The sequence below is a fragment of the Nyctereutes procyonoides genome, unplaced genomic scaffold (assembly GCF_905146905.1).
Source record: "Nyctereutes procyonoides isolate TBG_1078 unplaced genomic scaffold, NYPRO_anot_genome, whole genome shotgun sequence".
NCBI classification, from domain to species: domain Eukaryota; kingdom Metazoa; phylum Chordata; class Mammalia; order Carnivora; family Canidae; genus Nyctereutes; species Nyctereutes procyonoides.
Window position 1 is genome coordinate 2,072,182 of NW_026575048.1, and position 25,866 is coordinate 2,098,047.

Genomic DNA, 25,866 nt, shown 5'->3' on the forward strand with positions numbered 1-25,866 from the left:
TGCGTTCTGGAACCCGCATGTGACGGGTCCCCTCTTTTCTTTGGCACATTTAATGAAATTGTTTATTTTAAAATTTTTATTCTAGTAAAGTTAACATACGGTGTTGTTATTAGTTTCAGGTGTAGAGTATCATGGTTCTGTACGTCACCTGCTGCTCCTCACAAGAGGAGCCTCCTGCATCCCCATCACCTGTTTCCTCCTCCCCTCCCAGCCCCCTCCCCTCTGGTGACGTCCGTGTGTTCTCTGTAGGTAACAGTCTCTCATTTTGTCTCTCCTCTCTCTTTTTTTCCCTTTGCTCGTTTGCTTTGCTTCTTAATTCTGCATATGAGTGAGATCAGATGGTGTTTGTCGTTCTCCGACCGACTTGTTTCACTCACCATCATGATCTTTAGGTTTATCCATGTTGTTGGACACGGCAAGACTTCATCCTTCTTTACGGCTGAGTAATACTCCACTGTGTACACACACCACATCTTCTTTATCCCTTCTTCGATCGATGGACGCGTGGGCTGCTTCCCTGTCGTGGCTGTCGTGGACAAGGCCGCTGGAAGCACCCTGGTGCGGTGTCCCTTTGGGTGAGTGTTTCTCTATTGTGTGGGTGATGCCCGGTAGTGTGAGAGCTGGATCGTACAGTAGCTCGATTTTCTGTCTCGTATTTTTATCCCGGGGCAGAGGGACTGTTCATATAATGGTCTTTGAGACTATTTGGAGAACACACATAATAAGTTTTGCAGCTCCTAGGGATCAGTGAAGACTCTGCTGTCTTCCTCATAGTCCATATAGAGGTGGGGCTGTGGCTCTACCCCAAGGCTCGTTGGAAATGCATCCCTTCCCCTTTCATTACTGCATGACGCTGGGCAAGCTCCCCACCTCTCTGGGCTTCTCTGCGACAGGTATGATCACAGATGACTCTCCGGCTGGCGTGAGGAAGGCATGAGAACAGGTGTGAAGATGCGGGGTTGGGGCTTAAAGACATCCCTTGTCTTCTGCATGCCCGTCTCACATGGTTACACTTATTTTATGGAACGTGTGGCAGGAACCCAACTGTAGCCAGACCCAGAGCTTTGGTGGAGGCGCCAGCGTGGCAGATGAGCTGCAAGCTGGGGTCCTCGAATTAAAGCCGACCGGTGGGGCTGCTGCCTGGGCTCGACTCACTGGGAGCCCAGGGCGGCCTGCAAGCCGTCAGCTGGGCATTTGCAGGATTAGGGGCTGGGGGCTCCCAGACAGACAGATCAGCCTGGGTCCCCAGGGGCTCCAGCTGGCGTCCTGGGTGCACCTCTGTGTGTCCCTTAAAATGGACACAGGTGATGTGGCCACAGCCTCTGGCCTCAGCGGTCTGATGGGCTTCGTGGTCTCTCCCAGAAGCTGAAAACTCTCTGCGTATCTCTCTTGCCCCTGCGGTGATGGTAGCTTGTCCCAGTAGTTAAGTCTGAATAAGCAAATATGGGCTCGTGTTAGTGCTGTTGTCACACATTCTCAGCATCTTTTTAAAAAATGTTTTTAATTTAAAATTTTTAAAGTTTAAATTCAATTAATGATCATATGGTGTATCATTAGTTTCAGAGGTAGAGTTCACTGATTCATCCGCATTAGAGAACACCCAGTGCTCAGGATGCCTGGGTGGCTCAGTGATTTAGTGCCTGCCTTCAGCTCAGGGCATGATCCTGGAGTCCCGGGATCAAGTCCCGCATCGGGCTTCCTGCGTGGAGCCTGCTTCTCCCTCTGCCTCTCTCTCTCTCTGTGTCTCTCATGAATAAATAAATAAAATCTTAAAAAAAACCCCAGTGCTCATCCCATCACATGCCCTCCTCCCAGTTACCCCCTCCCTCTTCTCTTACCATCCTTCTCAGTATCTTAGAACAAATTTGTGATTTTTGGGTCTGCAGGTCTGAAGTCCAGCTGGGCTCAGCTGATTTCTCTGCTCTGGGCTTCACCAGGCTGTGGTCAAAATATCCACCAGCTGGGCCTGATTATCAGGAGGCTCGGGGGACGGGGTAGGAGAATCTGCTTCCGTGGTTGTAGGACTGTGGTTCCCGGGTCCCTGCTGGTGTCAGCGGGGGCCATTCTTCACTGTGGTCCTTGCTCTTGGGCCTTCTTGACGGTGTGTAGGGGCTTTTTCTCTTTTGGAAGCATGACTCAAACCTTTGATTCTTTCTGACTTCCCTTCTGCTGGTGGTCCTTTTGCTTCCAGCAGAGAAAGGTCTCTGCTCTTACCGTGTCATGCACGTAGATCGGACCCACCTGGATTAGCCAGGATTACCTCCCTGTCTTAGGATCACATCCGCAAATCCCCCGCACCCCCGCCTGGTGCGGTGTGATGTCACGTGGTTACAGGGTCAGGCCTTAGGAAGCCAAAGAGACGGTTTTGTCCTGTTGTTGGAACTTTCCTGCATTGGTGAGCGGTTGCTAAAGAGTTCTGAGACCATTCCTGAACATTGAACATTGTGTCTAAATTAATAAAAAGGGATTTTAAAACAATGGTGTTCTACAATGTGCACCGTTGGCTAGAACCTTCTCCGGCAATGGAAATCTCCCTTCTGTGCCGTTTGGTGCAGTAGCTACCAGCCGCACCTGGCTTCTGAGCACATAAAATGTGGCTGGTGTGACCAAGATACTGAGGTTCATATGTCATCGGATTTAACCTTGTGTACACGTGTGGCAAGCGGTTCCCATCTTAGCTCAACCATAACACACCCTGCCAGCGTTCCGCCTTTTGCACGCCCGGTGCCCAGTACTGATGCCCTGTGCTACTCACAGCACTGACCCCTGTGTGCGGCAGTGGGGAATATTGTTGCTGAACGTTACCTGCACCCACCCCCTGCTCTGCTACTCCTGGGACACTGTAGATGGGGCCTCATGCTCCTTGCAGGTTTTTTATTTTTAACATTTTATTTATTTATTCATGAGATACACACAGGCAGAGGGAGAAGCAGGCTCCATCATGCAGGGAGCCCAACGTGGGACTCGATCCTGGGTCTCCAGGGTCACGCCCTGGGCTGAAAGCGGCGCTAAACCGCTGAGCCACCCGGGCTGCTCTCCTTGCAGGTTTATCTCTTGTGGGGCCTCTGACATATTTTACAAAGGTCTGTTTGTTTTTCTTTTATTTCAGTGAAACACATTTTGAGCACAGCTACTAATGGAGCTCTAGCAACAGGAATGATGAAGGGTCGAAGTAACTGCGACTCGGGGGCAGCTGTGCAGGGCCCCGTCTCTGGGGGAGCTCGCAGGCTGGGGGTGGGGGGACACGCCAGGGCACAGGCGCCGTGGCGAGGCTGAGGAAGGAGCCCACGGAGACATCTGTGCCCCACACCGAATTCATTTCTGCTAAGTAGAACAGAAGTATCTGGAGGCTAGGTTTCCTTTGGAGAAAGGGACACGGGCCTCGAGCACCTCCACCTGGGTCCCAGGAGCTCTTCTGTGAGCACACAGGCATGTTAAGGGTGTGGGGAAAGCCTGTCCCTCCTGCCTGAGGGGCAGGCTGAGTGGCATCACCCTGCGTACTGGCCCCGGTGCTGCCGCAGCAGGAGTGGGGAGGCCAGGTCCTCGGCCACACAGCGCTCTGCTGCCCCGACGGATGTTTTTCAGAGGAGGCGCTGCTCATTTATTTATTTGCCAAATGGAAGCAGTCATTCCCAGAAGGGAGCGTTCTTCTTTTTAAGATTTTATTTATTTATTTATGAGAGAGAGACACAGGCAGAGGGAGAAGCAGGCTCCACAAAGGGAGCCCGACGTGGGACTCGATCCCAGGACCCCAGGATCACGCCTTGGGCCGAAGGCGGCGCTAAACCGCTGAGCCACCCGGGCTGCCCGAGATCGTTCTTTTTAAGAAGCGCTGAAGTGAGTGAGTGTGTAAATCGAGCGTCGGGATTCAGAGGGTGGGAGCTCGGACCCCGGCGCGTTGAGACGGAGCCCTTGGAAACACGAGTAAAAGTGCGGCTCCCTCGCCGGTGCCCTGCAGCCTGCGGTCCACGCGCTGCTCCCTGCACGTCCTCTGAGGCACATGGAAGGAAAAGAGGAGACGCAGCGAGGATGAAAAGAGCACCCCTACCCCGGCTCCGGGCGGCCGGGGGGCAGGGTGACACGACCCCGTGAGCAGCCCCCCGCGTTGCCATGACACCTGGCCTTTCCCAGGGGCGCTGGACTGTGCACTTGGGCAGGATGTTGGGACGCTCTGACCCGGTGCCTGCCGGGCTTGCTGCCACTGCCTGGAAACCCGAAAACCGAGCCTTTTCCGATGGATGACCGGGTACATCCAACGCTTTGTGATCATTTAAGAAAATTAAATAACACGACGAGCCTTTGTCGAGCGCCTACGACCGGCCCGGCGCTGTGCAGTTTTGTCCGGGACACGGGACAGACGTGAAGCCATTGCTGTCGCGGGGAGTGACCCCCATCGGCGACGGCCCTGTCCCTGCCGGGCTGGCCCCGAGCTCTGCGGGCTCAGCCTGGGGTGCTGGCCCCTGGAGGGCCCCCGAGCCCGAGCTGGGAGCACGGCCACCTCGCCTCGTCTCAGCCTCGTCTCAGCCTCGCCACGCTGGCCCGGGCCTGGCGTGCATCGGCCTCGTGGCCCGGCTGGTGCCGCGTGCGAGTGGCGCTGGTGCCCCGCGAGGTGCCCAAGGTGTGAGCCCTGCGCCTCTCTGGCCGGGCCAGCAAGGCTTTCTGTGATGGAAGCTTCCGCGTGCACGCCTGCTACCCTCCACGGAAGCCACGTGGCTACTGAGCACGCGAAATGTGGCTAGGACAAGGGAAAACGGCATTCTTAGCTTCATTAGATTTATGTAATTCTAACTACATCCCACAGTTAGGTGACTACGTGCATTAGCCAGCCACGCCTGGCCAGCAGCTTCCCGGGTGGCCGGTGCCGTCTTCCAGCTCCGCGGCTCCTGCGGCTGCCGGCCTGCCCCCCCCCGTCCCCTGCCCTGTCTCCCCATCCACCCCCATCAAGTCCCGGCTCAGTGTCCAGGTCCTAGCGGAGCCCCTGAGCCCCCTGAGGTCCTGTCGTGCTGCGAGGACGTCATTGCCGCCTCCATCAGCAGCACTGCGGTGGTCGCGTCTGCGTCCTGCCCCCCACCGTCAGCTCCGAGGAGCAGGTGTAAGGCCAGAGCCTGGCTCAGTGCCCGAGCGTTGCGGGCTGGCACACGGGTCCCCAGTGACCTATGCTGCAGCCTGCCACGGCCACCTGTGCTGGCACTGTGCTGGGGGCTTTCAAATAGCAATCACATCGGGGCGTAGCTGTGTTGGGAAGGTGGCTCACTCTCCAGCTGTGAGGTTTGCACAGTTTACGTGACCCCTCAAAGGCGCGTTTCTTCATGCGTAAGATGTCAACGAAACCAGAATCTCAGCGTTGTTCTAGGATGAGGAGAGAGAGCATATGTGAGCCGTGCACGACGTTACTGCAGACTCATGCAATGTTAGAGGATTTCTTCTGCACCTTTTCAGCCTCAGGAAGATTTTAGTCCAGTTAGGGAACCAGTATTTTAAAACATAAAATGGGTTAGAAAACATTGTTAGCTCACTCATTTATTTTTAAAGATTTATTTATTTATTCATGAGAGACACAGAGAGAGGCAGAGACACAGGCAGAGGGAGAAGCAGGCTCCCTGCAGGGAGCCCGACGTGGGACTCGATCCTGGGACCCCAGGATCAGTCCCTGAGCCGAAGGCAGGCGCTAAACCACTGAGCCACCCAGGGACCCCTGCTCACTTATTTGTTTAATAAATATTTATTAAGCCTCTGGTGTGGGCCGAGCCAGGTTCCACGTCCTAGGAAGACACCAGAGGCCCAAACGGAGATTACGGTCCTCACGGAGCACACACCTAACTGGGAAAGACGGGTGCTGAGATGATAAAGAAGCAAATTACACAGCATGTCTTCTGGCTACGGGCTCGGGGTGTGGGAGGTGCTGGGGGGAGTGGAAATGTCGCTGTAGGTGGGGGGGGTGTCAGGGTGGGTTTTACTGAGAAGGTGATCGCGGAGCACACGGGCTTGCACGGAGCCGTGGGGCCGCCCCACAGAAGCCCGGGGAGGAGCCTCCCAGCAGAGGGAGCAGCAGGTGCCAGCGATGAGGGCAGGACAAAGCGGGGGCGGGAGCCGTCGTGTGGCGGGGCCCGGTGGACCTAGGAAGGACACGAGCTCTTACTCCGTGGAAAGGGAAGCATACGCACCAGGGTTTTAACAGACTGACCAGCTTGCAGGAGGCTGCGCTGGTGTGTTGCCGAGGGCGGCCGGTGGCAGCAAGACCAACGGGGGGGTGTGGAGGCCCAGGGACAGATGGGGGTTCCCGCCCGCCCCACTGCCCCTGGCACCCATTACTCGTGTGTAATACGTGATGGATTTCAACGTGCTCAAAAGCAGACGAAGCTATCGGGGCCTCCATGACGTGCCCTTCCCCAGGGATGGAGCCATCGAGCCACGGCCCGCCTAGTTACACACTTTCCCTGCTCCTCGGACACTTCTGAAGCCGGTTCCACCTGTGATGTCGTTTCGGGGTCCTGGGTCTGGCTGCAGGGTGGATGTAATGTTCTGAGAGATCGGATTCGAGGACACGTGGGCGACGTGACCCCAAGACTGCACCCTGGAGGGGGAGGTGGGGGGACCTGGGTGGGGCTGGAGTCCAGTGGGCGGCGCGGTGACCTGGGGATGGGTCACACATCCCGGGGAGACAATTTGAGGTGGTGGGTGGAAATCCAGGAAGGTGATACGTGTTTGTGGGTGATGTTAGGAGCCCGGGGGATGGTGTGAGGCCAGCGGGGGCAGGTGCGGAGGAGACAGGGGGACGTGGAAGAGACGGGGACCCCGCAGAGTGAAGAGCTCAGGGAGGGACAAGCAGATGACAAAGGTAAGGAGCCGCCTGCTTTTTCGTAGCGATACCTAAGCACCCAGAAACTGTTCCAGCTCATGCTCCTCAGGGCAGGTCGCGGGTGGTGTTTGTTCTAAAACGTGTAACACAAGCGTCATAAGGAAAAATGTCATTTCGTGATTAATTATATTCCCGTCCTTTCAAGGGAGCGTTGACTTCTCACGCCCATTGACTGTTGTGTTTCTTCCGTTGTGAATAATTCTTAGTGAGATCTTAGTCTTCATTTATTTATTTATTTATCTATCTATTTATTTATTTATTTTTGTGATGTTAGTTTTTGTGTGGTTTGCGCTTGTCACCGTGAGACATAGGAAGTAAGGTAGGAACAAGGGGACTTCTGTTGGCTAAGGAGTGAGATGACCTCCAGGCCGGCCCTGACTCACCCCCCACGCCTCTGCCCTGCTCCAAATCTGCTTTCCCAATTTCAGAATAAGGGTGCGGGGCGCGGGGTTGGATTAAGTTAGGTGAGCCCCACTCGTCATACGACAAAGGGTCCTGCATCCTCTTGGATCGAGCGACCTGTGTGCCTCCGTCTCGATGGCTCCAGAACCTCGCTCCACGTGGGCGTCTGGGGGCTCTGTTTCCCCCGTCGGGGAGCCCCTGGAGGCAGGGCATGTGTTCTACATACCCCAGTGCTCCCAGGGGCTGCCACCTGGTTGCTCAGCAAGTGTTTTTGAGTGGATCCAAACACTATTGAAAGCAAATTATTCCTTTGGAAATGAAAATATTTTTCCCCTTTTAAAAATTATTTATTTATTCATGAGAGACACAGAGAGAGGCAGAGACACAGGCAGAGAGAGAAGCAGGCTGCACGCAGGGAGCCCGATGGGGAACTTGATCCCGGGACCCAGGGTCACGCCCTGGGCTGAGGGCAGTTGCTCAGCCGCTGAGCCACCCAGGCGTCCCTTTTTTCCCCCTTTAGAAAATAAAATAAAATGGCAATTTGAGGCAGTAGGATTTGCGTATTTAGTGGTATTTTGTTCTTACACACCTCGGAGGGGAACCATGCCCGAATTCCCTCCTGGGTCACTGTGTTTGTGCAAAGTCACCTGCAGGGACCCCTGGCGGCCACATCCGAGTGTCGCAGACCCCGGGCTGGGAGCCCACGCGGGTTCCGCTGCCCCCACGCGAGGCTCACCAGCTGCCTTTCTCGTTGCCAGGAAGCATGGCTGACTCTCCCAGGGAGGGAAAACTGGCCAGGTCCCTGGACTTCACGCAGCTGGTCGACATGGCATCTGAGTCTGTAGGAGGACAGGTGAGTGCGTGGGGCGTCCCCACGCTGAGGGCCCACTCGCCCGCCGAGAGCCCGGCTGGAACGGCAGGCTGGTGCGGCCTCCTCCACGAAGCCCATCCCCGCACACGGCCTGCGGGGAACCCGTGAGAACCGGACGGCGCTGGAAGCACAGCCCTGCCTCAGGCTTAGACCGAACTGACGCTCGGCGCCCGCGGGCAGAGTCCCCTATCCTGCGTGTCTCTCGCAGGGTAGACCGCTGGGCCTCGCACGCCGGCGGGGGGATAACCTGGAAGGCGTGTTGGCCCCGTGCAAGGGGCGGGCTGGCCCCCAAGGGAGGGCCCCGAGTGCCCGCAGCGTGCAGGCGCCGTGTCCGGGGCAGACGGGGGGGGGGGTCTGGGGTGCCCTCAAGACGCTTGCGCTCCACCGGGGAGACAGGTGTGGAAGCCGAGGCCCGGGCTGTCCTCATGGCGGGGGCTGGTGCTGGCGGGGCGCATCCCCCCAGCTGCGGGCAGTTGGACGGGGCTGGCAGGCTTGGGAAACGCCGTCCAGGTGAGTGATGCTCAAAGGAGTCCTCAGGTGGGAGAGGCGGCCGCCAGGGCAGAGGGGCGAGGGGCGTCTCAGGTGGGATGCGGGCGGAGGGAGCGTCACATGTGCCCTGGTTTAGTGTTTCTGGAAGTTGGCAGGTGGTGTTGGGCAGCCTGAGCCTCGGGAGGTCAGAGAGGCCCTGTGCGCCCTGCGAGGGTTTCTGCCGGGAGCCAATGAGGACCTGGACAGGTGAGGGGCTCCTAGGTGTCCCCTCACCCGTGCCTTGCCCTGACACATGCTTAGGGGGCAGGTCAACCCCAACGCAGCAGGATTTCCCCTACCCTCTGCCTCTCAAACAGCCAGCAGCTCAACACAGCAAGATCTTCGCGGCCTTTTAGGTTCTGGGCTGGGGTCAGAGACCAGGGGTCTCACTGGAGGCAAGTTATGCTCAGAGACCGAGATCATCCTTGCCAGTAATTTATTTAACACAGCTTCACTGTGGAAATTATAATTTCTAATAATAATAATATTTCAGAAGCCAACAGCACACAGGATGATGTCTCCTGCACAACATACCCCAAACCAGTGATGGGTTCATTACACTATTGTTCCAGGCAAGGGGCAGAAGAAGGAAAGAAAGTCCAGGTCCACGTGAGGTGTCCTCTCCTTTTCTTCTTTTTCTTTATGATTTTATTGATTTGAGAGGGAGAGAGATCAGGAGCAGGGGGAAACAGAGGGAGAGGGAGAGGCAGACTCCCTGATGTGCAGGGAGCCTGACGGGGGGCTCGATCCCAGGACCCCGGGATTGTGACCTGAGCCGAAGGCAGATGCTGCACCGACTGAGCCCCCCAGGCGCCCTGGGGTGTCCTTTTCTAGGAGTCTGTTTTCCGTAGAGTCATCCTTCCGGCCCCAAGCTAGGTGCTCCCTGCCAGCTTGGGTCCCTGGTGGGCGATGGAACTGGCATTGGCGGGCAAGGTGGCTGCTCCCATGGTCATCATCCAGGGGCCGCTGGGGGGCTCGAACCCGCCCACAAGGAGCAGCCTTGCCAAGGCAGGGGTGGATGAGCCTCGTCCCCCGAGGCTGCCGTCCGGCTGGACCTCTGGCCACTGAGAGTCGCTGGCCACGGCAGGGACAGGGGCCCCAAGATCTCGGACAGCTCCCGAGGTCAGCATTAGCCTTGGCCAAACGCTCCGGGTAAGGCCTCCTCACAGATCCGTAGTCGAGGTTTAGGTGTCGGCTCCGTGAAGCCGCTGCACCTGTCAGGGGTCAAGCTGCTGAGCTAACTGACACCAGGTGTCCGTGACAAGGCCCTGGGGCAGCTTCCCCAATGTGCCCAAGGTCCCCCGAGAGCAACACAACCTCGCTTACGTGGAATGGTAACCAAGCCACACCCAACACCGGTGCGCGGTTCCCCTCCCGCCTGGAGCCGTCCCTGGGTCCTGGGTCAGGCAGGGGTGACAGCAGCCTGTTTGGCACCGAAAATGCATTTTACGCCTGTTTTCCTGGTGGAAGCAGCGGCAACCCCCTCACTCTCGGGAATGTGCGGCCCTGGTTGACAGATGACCGGCCAGCCCTCCTGCGGGGCATGCTTCGGGGAGTCGGCCAGACCACAGGGGTGGCCCAGCGGGGCGGCGTGAGACGTGAGACCGTGAGACGATCGCAGAGCCCAGTGTTCTCCATTCTCGAAAGGGCACGTTGGTGTGTTTTCTCGCTATGTGTAGGGAGTTAGCCCCTCGCATCCGGACGGCAGGGGGTGAAGAGCACGGGCGGGAGGGGAGGGACGCAGGGGGCAGGCGGTGAGGTCCAGACAGTCAGGAGGGCCCTGGGCTCATTGCCTGCTGCTCCTCTCCCCCGGCCATGTCGCGTCTCTTTGCACTGCGTCTCCTACTGGTTCACTGAGGGAACGGAGCAAAATGGTTTTTAGTTCACGGTTACTTCATCTTCACCTTTCTTTATGTCCCCAGGTTTTATTTGCAACAGATGACTTTTTTGCTCCTGCGGAAAACCTTATAAAGGTAAATCGGCGCTCTGCAACATGGGCTGTAGGCGTAGAGCGGTCTGTGCCTCCGTGTTAATTAAATCCCCCCGAGTGTCTGGGGCGGGAGTCCTGTAACGTGTACCAGCGAGTTAGGACGTGGGACGGCAGAAGCATGTAGGGGTCAGCTCCAGCTCACGCTAAGACGCCCCGGAGAGAGACGGGCACCTGACGCAGGGGCAGGGGGACGCACTGCTTTATGGGGAAATGACTGAGATCCTCATACGTTGTCCTGTGTCCGATGTGAGTTCGTAATCTGTAATCCGTGCTGGGGGGACACTGGCATGCAGCTTGGAAGTTTGGACAATCATAAAAAAAATGTGTAAATAATATATATATATATATATAAAATATAATCATAAAAGTGTAGGGCACGCTTACCAAAAAAATGAACAAAAATTCCCCAGAAAATACTGACAAACGGAGGGAGGAGGTGGAGCCTGGGCTGGAATCCTGCGACCTTGTTACAGCAGCTGTGGGGTGTGGATTCTTGTGAGTGGGCGGGTAAGCACGGGTGCACCCAGAGCTCACACCCCATACCCAGGGTGGGGGCGGCGGGTGACTGCAGTCGGTCTCTGCCTGGAGACTCTAAAGCATGGTTAGGGCATCTCATATATATGAACTTACGCCCCGGAGAAAATGACGATAAAATGAGGAACAGAGATGTTGATTTACTTGTTCCAGGTCACACGGCCGATAGATGTCAAAGCTCTTATCATTTTGCCATATGTCTGCCTAAAGGAAATTTAAATGCAGGCACACCTTGACCTAGCTGTTCCGCAGATTTATATTAATTGCACACGCAGGCAAGGATATATAGAAAATATTCATTCCTGTGTTGTCCAGAGGGGGGAGAAGAACCCAGCCTAAATGTCCATTGATAGGGGAACTGGTTAAAGAGTCCACGATACGAGCTTCCAGATGGGGAACCCTATGTGGCTAGCAAAAAGAGCGAGCCAGCGCCCTACGCACCTGCGGCGAGAGGTTCGGGCAGGTTGTGTATACGTAACAAAGCGTTCAAAAAGATTCACGTTAAATCGTGAAGTGTGGTTGCTGTGAGTTGTCCGGGCGTGGGAAGTGGATGGGACGAAGAATGGGGCCTTGTTCCCCATATTACACTTGACTATATATAGATCTATTCTCTGTGCCCCCATCCATATCCGCACACACGTGTGTGTATATTCCCACTTACGAGTCACGTCAGATACGCTGTGTCTTTATGTATAAGCACATTCTCCTTTTTGTTTTTTTTTTCATCTTTTTTTTTTTTAATTTTTATTTATTTAAGATAGTCACATAGAATGAGAGAGAGAGAAGCAGAGACACAGGCAGAGGGAGAAGCAGGCTCCATGCACTGGGAGCCCGATGTGGGATTCGATCCCGGGTCTCCAGGATCGCGCCCTGGGCCAAAGGCAGGCGCCAAACCGCTGCGCCACCCAGGGATCCCACATTCTCCTTTTTGAATGAAAATCTCGGATAAAGCTGAAGCCCCTGTCACCACCAACTTTAATGCCGACCCACTCCTTCCCTTTACAGAATGAGCGTCACTGTGAGGTTGGCCTGTTCTTCGAATACGGTTCATCCCGTTAAATCAATACGTCCATCTCCAGAGGTGGCACGTGGTGCTGCTGGGTGTTTTGTCATTTACATACGAGTTCTCATCAAGTACTTCCCGCTCGGCGAACGTCCCCCTGGATCCGAGCGTGCTCCGCCCGTGCCGAGGGGTGGACGGCTGGTGGCCCCCCACTGCCCGCCACCTCTGGCCCCCATTACACCGGGTCCCTTTCCCGTGTTGATGCACATGTAGGTCGGTTAAACTTTACCCGCCACGAACATCCGAGTGTGCAGGGCTCGGCACACGTGTGGGCTTATCCCTGGGCTTGGGCTTTGGGGTTCCTTTCCTGACCACTGATTTGCTGTCCTTTGGCGAGCACCGTTCTTGTGAAGCACTGTTTCCAGTTCAGTAGCGTGTTTCTTTCCACGTCCATCCAGTTGCCACGGCCCCTGAAGCCCCCGAAGCCACACTAAGCACCAGGAAGCTTGGGGCAGAGCGAGCGGCGGGGTTTAAGGGGGGGGGTGCAGCCCCCCTTCTCTCACTGGGTTCACGGCACAGCTTCCAAATCCTTCACTGATCTTAAAGACGTGTTTGGATTGTAACACGATTCGAATGGCACCAACTTTGACATGACGATGCCAAACAGATATCAGGCACTTACCATGCCAGGCCCGGCTCCAAGCATTTTAATGTGTGCTGCGGCCTCGGAAGGAACATGGCCTTTGACACCTAAGGATGCTGAGGCACAAGAAGTCAGGCATGAGCCCGAGCATGTGTGGACCTGCCGTGGGCCCCACGTAGCGGCTCCCCGGGGGCTCAGCCCGGCCCCACCACCGCGTGTCTGTGACTTCGTCCTTTTCAGCACCTGCTGGGGAGATGCAAGATCCTCCTTGAACCTGAGTTGTTGTGAAAGGGACGTGTCCCCTAGCTTGGTCACCCACTACCCACAGAGCGATTTCTGGGTCTATGCTGCTCCTGGGGCTGTCACAGGTGTCATTTCAACCTCATCCCAGCCCTGCAAGGGGTGTGCTCACCAGCCCTGTTCTTTGGGATGAAGCAGTAGGGGCTCAGCTATTTGTCTTGGGGCTGCTAAGGGGCTGAGCTGAGCCTCACCCCCCGTCCCACTCCCACCCCCGACCCCTCGCTGGGCACAGAGCAGCTCCAGGGGCTGGGGTTTGAGTGTTCAGCTGGGCCCGAGCATCCAGCCTATCCCTGACTCTTTGGCCGGATTCCTTGTGAAGCAGTCTTTGGTGGGTTGCTTGGGAAGCCGGTCCTCTCTGACTTTGCTCCTTTCAGGGTACAGTAGGCGGCAACGGGGGGTTGTACCCTTTGTGGGGCCGCAGAATGAACCGTGGGGGGCCTTTATCTATCACCATCGGCAGTTAACTCTGTGTTCTGAGGCCCACAGACAAGCAGAATTGCCTTCTCTGGAGGTGATGCAGAGATAAGGAGGTGTCCCTCGATCCGGAATGGGTTCCCTGTGTGTGAAGGCCACCCCCCTCCATGCCTACTGAGGAGTCCCATAGAGTCCTGGGTGGCACGGCCCACCCATCCTTTTGGGGCAGGAGTCCATGTGCTGGGAGCCCAGGCCCGGGCATGGATGTTAACGATGGACTTGTTATGCATGTTTGCTTTAGAGTGACAGCCCAAGCTTCAGAGAACATGAATACACTGAGTTTGGGAAGTGGATGGATGGATGGGAGACCAGAAGGAAGAGGATTCCAGGTAACGAGACGCTCTTCCACTCACTATGGTGAAGCTTAACCACAGGGGTTGGGAAGCCAGTGTACATTTTGGGTCAGCTTTGTCACGGGCCCTGGGCATGCTCTGTCGTCTTGGATGACCCTTCTGAACGTCAGGCTCTGAGGATGGAGGACGGGGTCATGTTGCACCATCAGGCAGAAAGGAGGGTGTGCACATGGTTGGGCCGGGACGGCACGGGTGTTGGTGAGGCTGTTGGGGGTGGCAGTGCAGACCTACACGCAAGGTGGCAAACATCGCTTGGTGTGTATGTTTGTGGGGGGACTTCAGCACGATTCCTGAGGCAGGTGCTCTCATCCTCATTTAGCTGCTGTGGAGTGAGGCCTCACTCACTCACTCACTCACTCACTCACTCACTCACTCACTCACTCAGCCCTGGTCACATCACCTGTGAGCAGAGCCGGGATCTGCACACAGATCTGCCCTTCGTGTCACCCGAGGGTCTACTTTTATTCATTGCTACTCATCGGACTTAATTAAAATAGACCTTTTAGGGCAGCCCAGGTGGCTCAGCACCACCTTCAGTCCAGGGCGTGATCCCGGAGACCCAGGATCGAGTTCCATGCCAGGCTCCCTGGATGGAGCCTGCTTCTCCCTCTGCCTGTGTCTCTGCCTCTCTCCCTCTCTCTGTGTGTCTCTCATGAATAAATAAAATAAAATAAAATAAAATAAAATAGACCTTTTAAAGTTGAAGAAATGTCCATAAAAGCAAACTAATCCAGCATTAGGCAAATAACCATTTTTTTTTTGTGTGTGTGTGTGTGTGTCTGTCTCAAGTGCTACAGAGATACTGGGTATTTCTAAGGGACTCCAGACTTTATCAGATTCTAACGAATCTGGGCATGTCTGCCTGCAAGTAACCAAGAGCTACCTGGTGACCTAGGACTCTGAGACTTCCCAGAACTTAGCAGATGCAGGGGGTGAACCGGGTGGGGCCCCCCAGGAAGTCCTGAGACTGTGAGATGATGGTGAGTGTGCCGTTTCCAGGACGCCCGGATCCACACTGAGCACCTGCCGAGCCGGGCCAGTGTCGTCTACACTGCACAGTCACATCTGACCTTCAGGGAAGCTGTTCTCGCCCCTGATTCACAGTTGAAGAAACGAGGCTCAGAAAGGCCAATTTTCACTTTGGAAACCGGAATCGGATTCAAGGCCTACACGTGTCCTGCTGTGACTGGAACAGGGGTTCTCATGGGACATAGTGGCCTCGTGTGGTCACGTGACGGGGGATCTTTAAGTCATAGCTGGGAGTTGACCTGTGTGCACTTTTCGTGGTGGGAGGACGATGTCGCTGTTGTTTTCACTTCAGTTCTGTTCAATCACACGCTTTGTCTTCCGAGTTAAACCTGACGGGATGTCCTTTTTCCGTCTTGTAGGTCACGACTGGTGCATCATCAAGCTGGGGATACAAGGGATTATCCGGGGCTTCGATGTGGATATTTCTTACTTCATGGGAGATTATGCTCCTCGAATGTCAATTCAAGCAGCAAACCTGGAAGAAGGTGCCTTGAGAACCCAGAATGGGTGCTGTGGGGTCGTGGGGCCCATCGGCCCAGCCTGCTGACGTGCACTTTCCGCCCAGACAGGTTCAGCCACTTGTCTGAGGCCATGTCACTAGGGGCTTTAGAACTTGGATTCCCGATACGGTGTTCTGTGATGTTTGATTTTTAGCTTGACCAAATGTAGGGTTTGTTATTCCCACACTGTTCAGGCCTCACCCAGAGGCACATCCTCCTGGCACCGCCAGGTTTGACAAATAGGTTGCAGGGGAGGGTGGCAGGGAGTGGGCCACCGGGACAGTGTGGAGCTAGGTCTGGGCCAGCTGTGGACAGGTGGCATCGGCTTCTCTGTGGCTACCCCAGCGTGCGTAACGGTGCGGTAACCATGGGGTTTTCAGGAAGGGTTCCTTGCTGCTTTGTGGGATGCTGGACCAGGTGAATCCCACAGGCTCGGTAAGTTAGACTGTTGTTATTCCTTCAACTGGCACAATCTGATGCTGGTCCCAGCATTTTTAAAAAAAGAAACAAGTGCCATTATGTGTGTGTATACGCATGTACATAGGGAAGATAGGTCATGCCAGTTGGCAAATTTACGCTGAGACACTGTGTCCCAGCCTTGTACGAGGCTCTGTGGAAAGATGGGCCTTGCTCCTGACGACAGTGGGGGGAAGCCGAAGAGTCAGGTGATGATGGAGAGATGCTACTGTGGAGGCAGGAAATGACTAATGACAATATTTAAGATGCCTCCCGCAAGCCAGCAACTGTCTGGGATATCGCCCAAGTGTCAATTCCAAGGATGCCATGTGGGGGTGGAGGGGAAATCCTGCTTCTGGAACGGACCTGGCAAATGTGCCAGAATGTCCGTTGATCCGGCTTCTAAAAACTCTACTCATGTGATAAATTTGTAGCAGTTGGACTTAACTTGGAGATGGTGTGTACTATTTTGACAAGCAGACGTCCTACCAGATGTTTTGCAGCACTTTTTGGAATTACGTAGTGTTTTAAATATTGAGGAGCTTCAAGTGTGTCTATTACTTGGATCATCTGATACTTTGACTTAGGAAATGATATCTATGGGGTTATCTGGCAAAATGAAAGTGAGCATACAGCCCACTAAGAGAGTATACTCTCTTTGACTTTGAACACCGACCATAACCCTACTGGTCAATCTACCTTCAGATAAACAACCAGAGATCCCACAAAGAGGAGTCAGGATGGGAGCCGCAGCCACGCCGGAGGAGTTTGAGGCTGTTGCAGAGGTATGCCTGCAAACAGGATGGGGGCTTGTCATGGTGGCTGGGGTGGCAAGGACACCACTCTGCATGCCAGGCCACGAGGGTGCTTCCTGAGGACGCTGAACCCCAGGCACACTTCCCCTCATTTACTTGTCCCGCAGACCTTGCAGATGCTTCGCAAGTGGTTCATGCAACCCCGCACGAGGGAGTGGCATGGGCCCCGCGAGGTCTAGAGTAGCGTGTCTCAGGGCGCTCTGCTTACCTGTGCTCATCCGCCGGATGCTGCCCGGATGAGATTAATATAGAAATCCGCAGTAAGAGTTCAGGTACCTTTTACAGCAGTTTGACAAAGCAATCTTATGCCTGATGAATCTGATAAACAACATGGGCTTGTGTTCTGGCACACTCTTGTTTTTTAAAGTTTGTCTAGTAATTGATTTATATCGTGCCTTACAAAAGTGTCGATCGTAGCAGACTAGAAAATAAATAATGGCAGCCACACAGGTCCTTAAGTTTGAGGAACACTGACCTAGAAGAAATGATCACAACATTCAGGTCAACTGGTCAACCTCAGGTCTCAGGGCCTAAGAGAACAGGTTGTTTTTTTACTGAATGTTCATGTCAAAATTCTGGTTTCTTCTAAGAATCCCCAGCGGGAATCGTAGATGGTGTCCTTCAGTTCCCAACCCTCCTGCCTGTTCTCTGGCCACCATCATTTCATCAGGATGAAAAAAACCCTTAAGCCTTTATTCTGTTTGTTAGACCTGGGACTTAATCTTTATTAGTATTTTTATTAAAGTATTTTATTAGGCATCCATCATCAATTTTTATGCCAAAGTATTTGTATCCTGTAGATCCCACACGAGCCGTAGGATGAGAGAGAGAATTTATTGTTCCCTGGAGCCACTGCTAACATTTTTATATTTATTGCTAGCTAAAGTCTGATGACTGGAATTACCTGGTCCCCATGACAGAGCTTAAACCAGGAAAGCCTGCGTCCAGCCACAATTATTTTGCTGTCAATTCTCAGGAGAGATGGAGTCACATAAGACTCAACATTTTCCCAGGTAAGTATGACATGGACTCATCTGCTAGTCTGTGGCTTCTTAACATGAGTCATGTATCAGAGTGAAGTCACTCATCGCTCTAGCATTTTAGGGTTATAATTTGCCGTTTTTGTGCTCTAGGGAATTCTCATTCCAACTCAACCATCCATTGGTAGTTATTGAAAAAGCATTAGGTCGGGGCACCTGGATGGCTCAGTTAAAGTGTCTGCCTTTGGCTCAGGTCATGATCCCAGGGTCGAGATTGAGCCCCACATTGAACTCCCTGCTCCACATGGAGTCGGCTTCTCCTTTTGCCTCTGCCCACCAACCCCCACTCGTGTTTGATCTCTCTCTCTCTCTCTCAAATAAATAAAGTATTAAAAAAAAGGAAAAAGTATGGGGTCAATTAGGATATGAAAGAACTAAGCTGTATTAGGTTAAATATCTCCTAAAGATTTCTCCCTTGCCGGATGCACTAGCAGATGAAGTAGTGCATGCAAATGACCCTCATTTTCCTTTTTTTAACAGCTTTATTGTAATGTAATTCCCATGTCATGCAATTCACCTACTTGAAATGCACAGTTTAGCGGTTTATAGTATATGTCAATATATGGACAATTTAAAGTCTACGGAAATATATAGCAACGTGCAGCCATCACCACAGTCAATTTTAGAATGTTTTATCACCTCAAAAAGAGATCCCATCCTATAACTATCAACCCTCATCTCCATCAGCCCTAAGCAACCATTAATCTACCTTCTGTCTGGACATTGGTGACTATTCTGGACATTTCATGTAAATGGTCTTTTGTGACTCGCTTGTTCCACTTAGCATGTTTTCAGGGTTCATCCGTGTTGTAGCATTGTTAGGGGTCCATCATTCCTTTTCACGGCAGAATGGATATTCCATCGCACGGAGGAACCACATTGTTCATACAGTTGGTCCGTTGGTGGACATCACGGTTGTTTCCACTGTTGGCTGCCTATGGATAGTGCTGCGATAAATATTCCTGCACGAGTGTTTCATTTGGGGATGTATGTAGGACTGGGATTGTTGGGTCCTGTGATAACTGTATGCTTAATTGTTGGAGGAACGATCAGATTGTTTTCTAAAACGGCTACACCGTATTACATTCTCAGCTGCAGTTTGGATGGTTCCAGTTTCTCCACATTCTTGCCAACACTTACTATTATCTAACTTTTTGACGGTAGCCTTCCTAGAGGATGTGAAGTGGTATCTCATTGTGGTTTTAATTTGTATTTCTTTAATGACTAATGGTGGGGAGCACATTTTCAGTTCCTTACTTGGCCATTTGTATATGTTTACATATATAACATGTATATATAAACGTGTTTTTTTTGAAAAGTGTTTTTTGCCCATCCTTAAGTTGGTTTTTTTAATTGAATTTTAAGAGTTCTTTATATATCCTAGATACAAATCCTTTATCAGATGTATGATTTGCAAATATTTTCTTCTGTCCAGTTATAAAGGGGATGGAAGCAGTAGGACAACCTGATGGGACACATAGGGTGGCAAAGTTTACTTTTTCAGAGCATGGAGGGGTATATTTAATATCCTTGATAGTTTTGATTAAAAGGGAGGCTGGATATTAACTCTGCAAAGAAGAATCTTTTTTTTTTTAATTTCAAATCAACTTTACACTCAACAGACAAGTGTCTGTTATACCATCAAAGTGGATCACGAAGTCCAGTGAACCAGAGCAGTGGTTCTCCTAGGTTAGCTCCTGCTAAATTACTCCCTCTAGTATGTTTTTTTAGGGTTTTATGCTAGCTCAGTTTGATTTTATTTATTGTAAATGTCAAGACTGGTCTACTAAAAAAATGTTCTGAAATTTTTTTAAATTGCTCAGTTTCATCAAATTTTTCATGTAAAAATATATAGGGCTTGGTTTCAGTAGAATATTCCGATTAATGAAAAAAGCTTGCTCCTGTCTTCTAGGAAGTACTATTTAAACAAATAAAAATATTCACCTTATTAGAATCAGATAATGTGAGTTGATGTTGGCAACTACTCTCTGCTCTGCAGACCTAATGTTGGCTGCTGTGGTTCTCGGAAGTGATCTGGTTTTGTGAATATTATCTTTTCTGTTCTCAGTCATATTGCTAAGTAATGTGTTGTCATAAAAATAAAAACATAAGGCTCTTGCATGAGCCTGTGTGGGACTTAGCAATGGTAATCTGTGGCATCAAACATTGTATCTATGGTGAATTTCCCAATCGCTTTTTGACCTTCTTGGAGTTATTAATCCTGTAAAAAATATGAGCAATATGAGCACCGACTATGTGCCAGGACTGGTTCTAAGAGATGATAGAGATGAGAACCAGATAGATCATTATTCTGGCTGTCAAAAATTTTATATCCTGGTTCTGGGCCTCTGATATCAGTAGGGGCTTAAACAAATGAAATGACAGGATAATTTCATACTGTGATTTGAGCTCTGAAATAAATATGCGGGAGGTGGGGATTGTACACCTCAACCTGGGGAATCGGGCAGGGCTGGGCAGAGCTGGAAAGATCTAACCAGCTGAGAAGAAAAGCCTTTTTGGGACCAAGACACTGAAGGTGAGACCTAACAACAAGGAGGCTCTTTTGGAGAGCTGGGGAAGTTGTTCAGTACAAAGGAATGGCAGGTGCAAAGACCCTGAGGCAGGAGGGTTGGTGTATTTGAGAATCAGAGCAGGCAGTTTACGGAGGGCTTTGTTGGTCATGAACCACAAAGACTCATCTTTCCAAGTAAGGAATAACTCCGGCCTCTTTCCTCCTCAGATGGTGGAATCGCACGTCTTAGAGTGTACGGTATGGGGCAGAAAGACTGGACTGCAACCGACCCCAAAGAACCATTTGACCTAGTAGCCATCGCTTACGGGGGCACCTGTGTAGGATACAGCAATGCACACTTCGGGCATCCAAACAATATGATCGGTAAGACGATGCTCTGGGAGCTGGTGTTTATTTGGGGTGTCTGGGCACCAGCATTAAGCACCCTCATATGGAATGAATGATTTAAGAGGAAGGTGCCGTCTCAAATCCCAGGAGTGGGCGAGATCAACGGTCCATACACAGGATTTGATGCCTTTATGATGTGAAGTGAATCAATGTGATTTTCCTTCCTAATTTTGACTTGAAGGGAAAAGGAAAACTTACTCTCTGGCTGTATGTGAATTTAACAAAGCACTAAGTTGAATGAAAATGACTTACGTAGCAATGCTTGGGCGCGTGGGGTCTGGAATGTAAAATTACGCCAGTGCATTCATGCTCACATTTAAGATAAAATCCTGTGACATTCCCGTTAAACCATGTCATGCCTGGCAGGAGTCGGCAAGGCCAGGTCAATGGCAGACGGCTGGGAGACGGCGAGAAGGCTGGACAGGCCGCCGGTATTAGAGGTAAGAAGTTCAAAACAGCCACGATGTAAAGTTCCCTATATCTCGATTTATTTATTTTTTGTTTTTTTTTTTAATTTTATTTTATTTATCCATGAGAGACACAGAGATAGAGGCAGAGTCACAGGAGAGGGAGAAGCAGGCTCCATGCTGGGAATCCGATGCGGGACTCGATCCCAGGACCCCGGGGTCACTCTCTGAGCCCAAGGCAGGGGCTCAATCGCTGAGCCACCCGGGCTGCCCTATATCTCATTTTAAATTGACAGCAAGGAAATGCTTATTTCAGAACCTCTCAGGCAATGTTCTGGAAGAAGACTGTGTTTTCTGGATCCTCTGCTGCTTCACTGTATGGTCACGGCAGGACCCAGGAGGCCCCGCACTGGCCACACCAGCCACTCCAACCCATTTTGCAATGTCCCTGTTTCTTTCATAAAGAAACAAGGATCTACAGTTTAATGATAGAAAACCCATGGATAAATTCACTGGTTGACCTGGAGGAAAAAAACAAAACAAAACAAACACTGGTTGAATCATTTTTGGTATCTGTGTGTCCCTGGATGAGACCACCTTTGTGGATATGGCAGGTTGGGGACTCTAGAGCTGGCTCAGCCGTCCAGTCTGGCCAGCGTCTACTGCGAGACGTGAAAAGTCAAAACGAAGCAAAACAAAACACCTTTCAGTGTGTGAATCCCACTGAGAACTTAACTGGTGAACACCCGTTTCCTGGGTTAGTTTTCATGTCAGCCAACACTTCTACTGTAAAGGAACATTTGGAGGCAGATCATGTACTGGTATAGATTTGACCAAGAACTTAACTACTTCAAAAGGTCAAAACAAATTGATTAGAGGACCCGGGGCTGGGTTAGACCCAGACCCCCTCCTGTGGGTCCCATCATGCACGAATTTATAATCGACCTAGAAAATCATATAAAAAACAGATGAAAACTTACCAAGTACCCTAAACTCATGAGTCCGTATGAGGCATTTAAGGAATAATAGGCCAAGGGGCCATTAACACAAAAAGTAATTTCCGTATTGGCATGGGAAACACTCTTTTATAGTAAGAAATAAATATCACAAGTATGTGTCAACATTTTTCACTTGCTGGTTTTCAGAATTCGTTTTTCCAAAGGCACCATGCTGGCTTATCTTTTTTTTTTTTTTTTCCTTTTTCCTTTTGGATTCCAGAATGATGAGAATGGCGTTCTCCTGGTTCCGGGTTCTGAATGGGCCGTTTTCAGATTGGCACACCCTGGAGTAATAACTCAAATTGAAATTGATACGACATATTTTAAAGGTAAATGCAAAGCCGTCCGGAAATGCATCTAATGGAGTGCTGGTTACGGAGCTGACACGGTCCTGTGGGAGCAGAGCTCAGGGCGGTGGGCTCGGGATGTAGCTTCAACACTCAGATGATGTGCGGTTTTGAGCAATATCCATGAACTGTTGGTACCTTACTTTTTCTTTATAAAATGTCAGAATTGGATGATCCTTCCCTCCCCCAAAGTTGGATGAGATTCTGTGATGCTGTAGGACTCTTCACTACGGGGACCCTGGGTCTCACTGGAAAGAGTGTGAAATAGTGATTAGGACACAGGAAGAACTGGATGGGGCATCATCTTACTGGGGCAGGTGGTTGGGGGCGACCATGTCCGCTCCAGACTGGACTTTTAAGGCAGGAAGCTACACATTTCCAAAACCATGCTCTTCCATTAGTAAAAAAATATTGGCACTAAGCACCCCTGATATTCAATTCCTACTTTCTTAGGAAAGGTATACACATGTCATCATATTGACAACATTCAAGAGCAGTTATGAAACCTGTTGGGTGAGATTTACATACCTACTGGATTGGGTGTCCCATGGTTGTTTAGTTGTCAGTAAACAGTGGCAATTTATTTTCATATTTCGGATGTCTCGATGTTTAAATGTCTCGCGAATCACTGTGACTTCGCTCAAGCGCCAACTACCAAACCAAGGCAGGGAAGCTCTTCTTCAGTGGTCGTGGATTTAATGATTTCAGGATGTATGGGTCATTGGGACCCCTTTTTTGGAAGACTATTTTAGATCTGATTATCGGGTCACTGTTTTCACTTTTCGACACAGCTGATGAAGAGCTCCCCCTGGGTCAGGGGCCGATGTCAGCTCCGCTCTGTTCTTGCGGTTCGTGGATGCTTGTGTTTCTGGCGGCATCTTTCATCCACGGGGCTCTGCATGGGTAGTTCAACATCACTGGTTAGTTTTGTGAGCGAGAGGTTAATTAGGCCCAGGTCACAGTCAGTACATCCGTGTAACCAGGGGGCTGGCCTGCACCGTCTTGAGTTTGCTGCTGCTGGCTCTGCTGGCTCTCTGGGCTCTGTCCATCACAACGTGAGGCCAGGCCTGGGATGGGGGGGGCGTGCTGTACCAGCTGAAATCTCAAGTACACAAACCTTGATATGCACGTATTGGGTAGATATTAAAGAAATAAAGACAGAAATAGTGACTTTAATGTTCCCCTCCTGCATCTTTTGGGTTTTCACGTGTACCCAGGAGCGAGCCCTCTCACCTGAGAGGTCAGATGCAGATTTTGTTTCAATCCTTCCTCTGCCGATCCGATCTTCAAGTCTTAGGGGACCCCTAAGGCGGTTCTCCCCACAAAGAGTGTGGTCCTGCAACCCCACTGGGCACAACCCTGATGACATTCCAGAGAGGAGAGAGACTCAGGACCCTGTGTCTCACCCAGGGAGCACTTAGCACACCCCGGAACACAGCACTTCGGGTTGGCGCCACGCACTGACCGGTTAACTCAGCTCGGTCTTCCTTTCCGCTTTGCATGACTGAGTATGATGCCATAAGGAAAGTGTCTTCCAGCCTCATAATAGCTTCAGGCGAGCCACGTGGCTGTACCCAAGTATTTAGCTGTGCAATCTAGGGTGCTTAATGAAGATACCTTCAACCTTCCAAGTAAACTCAGATCCAAACTCGGACGCACCAGCCCGTTCACGTATGTCAGGCCGATTTTGATTCCTCTGAAAAACACACACCTGGATTTCATCCGGCAATCCAAGCCCGTCATGACTGGGTACATTCCTTCTCTCACGTGTGTCACACATTGGGTGTTGTTCAGAGACAGTTTGTTCTCTGCTGGGTCTTTGATTCGATGAAAAGGTCCAATACCCTGTAAGCCAAACCGCTGAGTACCAACAGCAGGGAGAGTCACTGTGCGTTTGCTCCGACAGGCAATTCTCCCGACAGCTGTAAGCTGGACGGTTGCATCCTGACGACCCAGGAGGAAGAGGACATGATCAAGCAGAAATGGGAGCTTCCCGGCCAGAAGTGGAAACCGCTGCTTCCAGTCACGAAGGTAGGGCACCCATGGGGGCTGTGCAGGCTCGCCCCAGCCCGGCCCCTTCCCTCGGATTCGCTTGCCAAACCCTCTGCTCCGTTCAACAGTAAAGGGAAGGAGCTTCCAAACATATCTGTGGGTTCATGTAATAAAAGAGAGGCTCTCGTTTTTCATACCTTTGCATTTCTAACAGCCAAGATTTCTTTTAAACCATCATGTGCAAAGAATATATATACTCTTTATATTTCCTATATATTTCCATATATACTCTGTATTTCCATACACACACACACACACACAGAAAATGTTTCTTTAGTATATTGACTTTTTAGAAGGGGTGACTAGCATATTTAAGGCTATAATAGTGTGTCCTGTGGGATGGATGCTGAGATGTTCTGGAAGTGTCCTCTTCGATCCGTGGGAGGTAGTCACTTTCGGGTCACAGCAGGGGGTCAGGACCTCTGGGAGGCACCAACATGCTTGCTTCTTACTTTCTTTTCCTTGTCGGTGTGTCCGCTTCACTAACCATTAAGAACCACAGACACCATGGGCCAGCGAGCTCAGGTCCCTATTGCCAGACCATGCGATCCCTGCTAGCCTAGCTTTCCCGGGGGCCAAGTGGCCTGTTGTCAGTGAGTAACTTCCCTGGTTTTGAGCCGTGAGCGCGCCCAGAGGGATGGCCCAGGTGAGCCGGCCAGGTGAGCCGGGCCGCGCGTGGGCCGCGTGGGCCTCCTCGCGCTGCGTTACCCCCAGGCCCTTTCCCTGCCTCTTCCAGCTGTTGGCCGACCAGAGTCACCTGTTCCACAGCCTGACCCTGGAGCTCCAGGACGTTATCACTCACGCGAGGCTCACCATCGCCCCCGACGGGGGTGTCAGCCGCCTGCGGCTCAAGGGCTTCCCCAGCTCCATCTGCCTCCTGCGGCCCCGGGAGAGGCCCACCATGAGGTTCTCGGTGAAAGTGGGCTTCCGGGCGAACCTCTGACTCCGCGGGGCCCAGCGCTCCGGGGATGACTCAGCCCTGCGCCCCTCCGGAAGTGTTTTTAACACCGAAAACCGAAGAGGGTTCCAGCAATCAATGTTTTTAAGATGGATGTAATCCCCGGGGATTTAATAAAGGGGTCGCTCTGACACGTTGGTGCAGGGAGGTGTGGGCGCTTCCGCATGGGCTGCGCGGGGAGGCAGCGGGTGGGGAAAGATCCCTGTCAGAAACACAGGATGCCGGTATTTACAGTATATTCCGTGCGCCCGTAGGTGGCCTTGGCAGCCGGTGTCCTCAGGCCCATCGCCTTTGCAAGTTCGAGCTCATCCAAGCCCCCGGAACACCAAGTCTGGAATGCCTGGTCTGGGCTCAGGAGGACGGGTGTCCTCTCCCAGGACAGGGAAT

The 25,866-nt window shown here is 52.0% G+C and overlaps 1 protein-coding gene across 1 annotated transcript; it reads left to right on the forward strand.

Annotated features, from left to right (window-relative positions):
- The first annotated feature begins 411 nt into the window (after nucleotides 1-411).
- ALLC (allantoicase) lies at nucleotides 412-25,494 on the forward strand. The gene is made up of 12 exons (XM_055327491.1): nucleotides 412-575; nucleotides 8,020-8,114; nucleotides 10,583-10,633; nucleotides 13,846-13,933; nucleotides 15,346-15,471; nucleotides 16,648-16,727; nucleotides 17,638-17,770; nucleotides 20,538-20,693; nucleotides 21,084-21,157; nucleotides 22,343-22,451; nucleotides 24,376-24,500; nucleotides 25,258-25,494. The coding sequence occupies exons 1-12, from the start codon at nucleotides 497-499 to the stop codon at nucleotides 25,462-25,464; spliced, it is 1,323 nt and encodes a 440-aa protein (XP_055183466.1). The 5' UTR covers nucleotides 412-496; the 3' UTR covers nucleotides 25,465-25,494.
- Nucleotides 25,495-25,866: the final 372 nt, after the last annotated feature.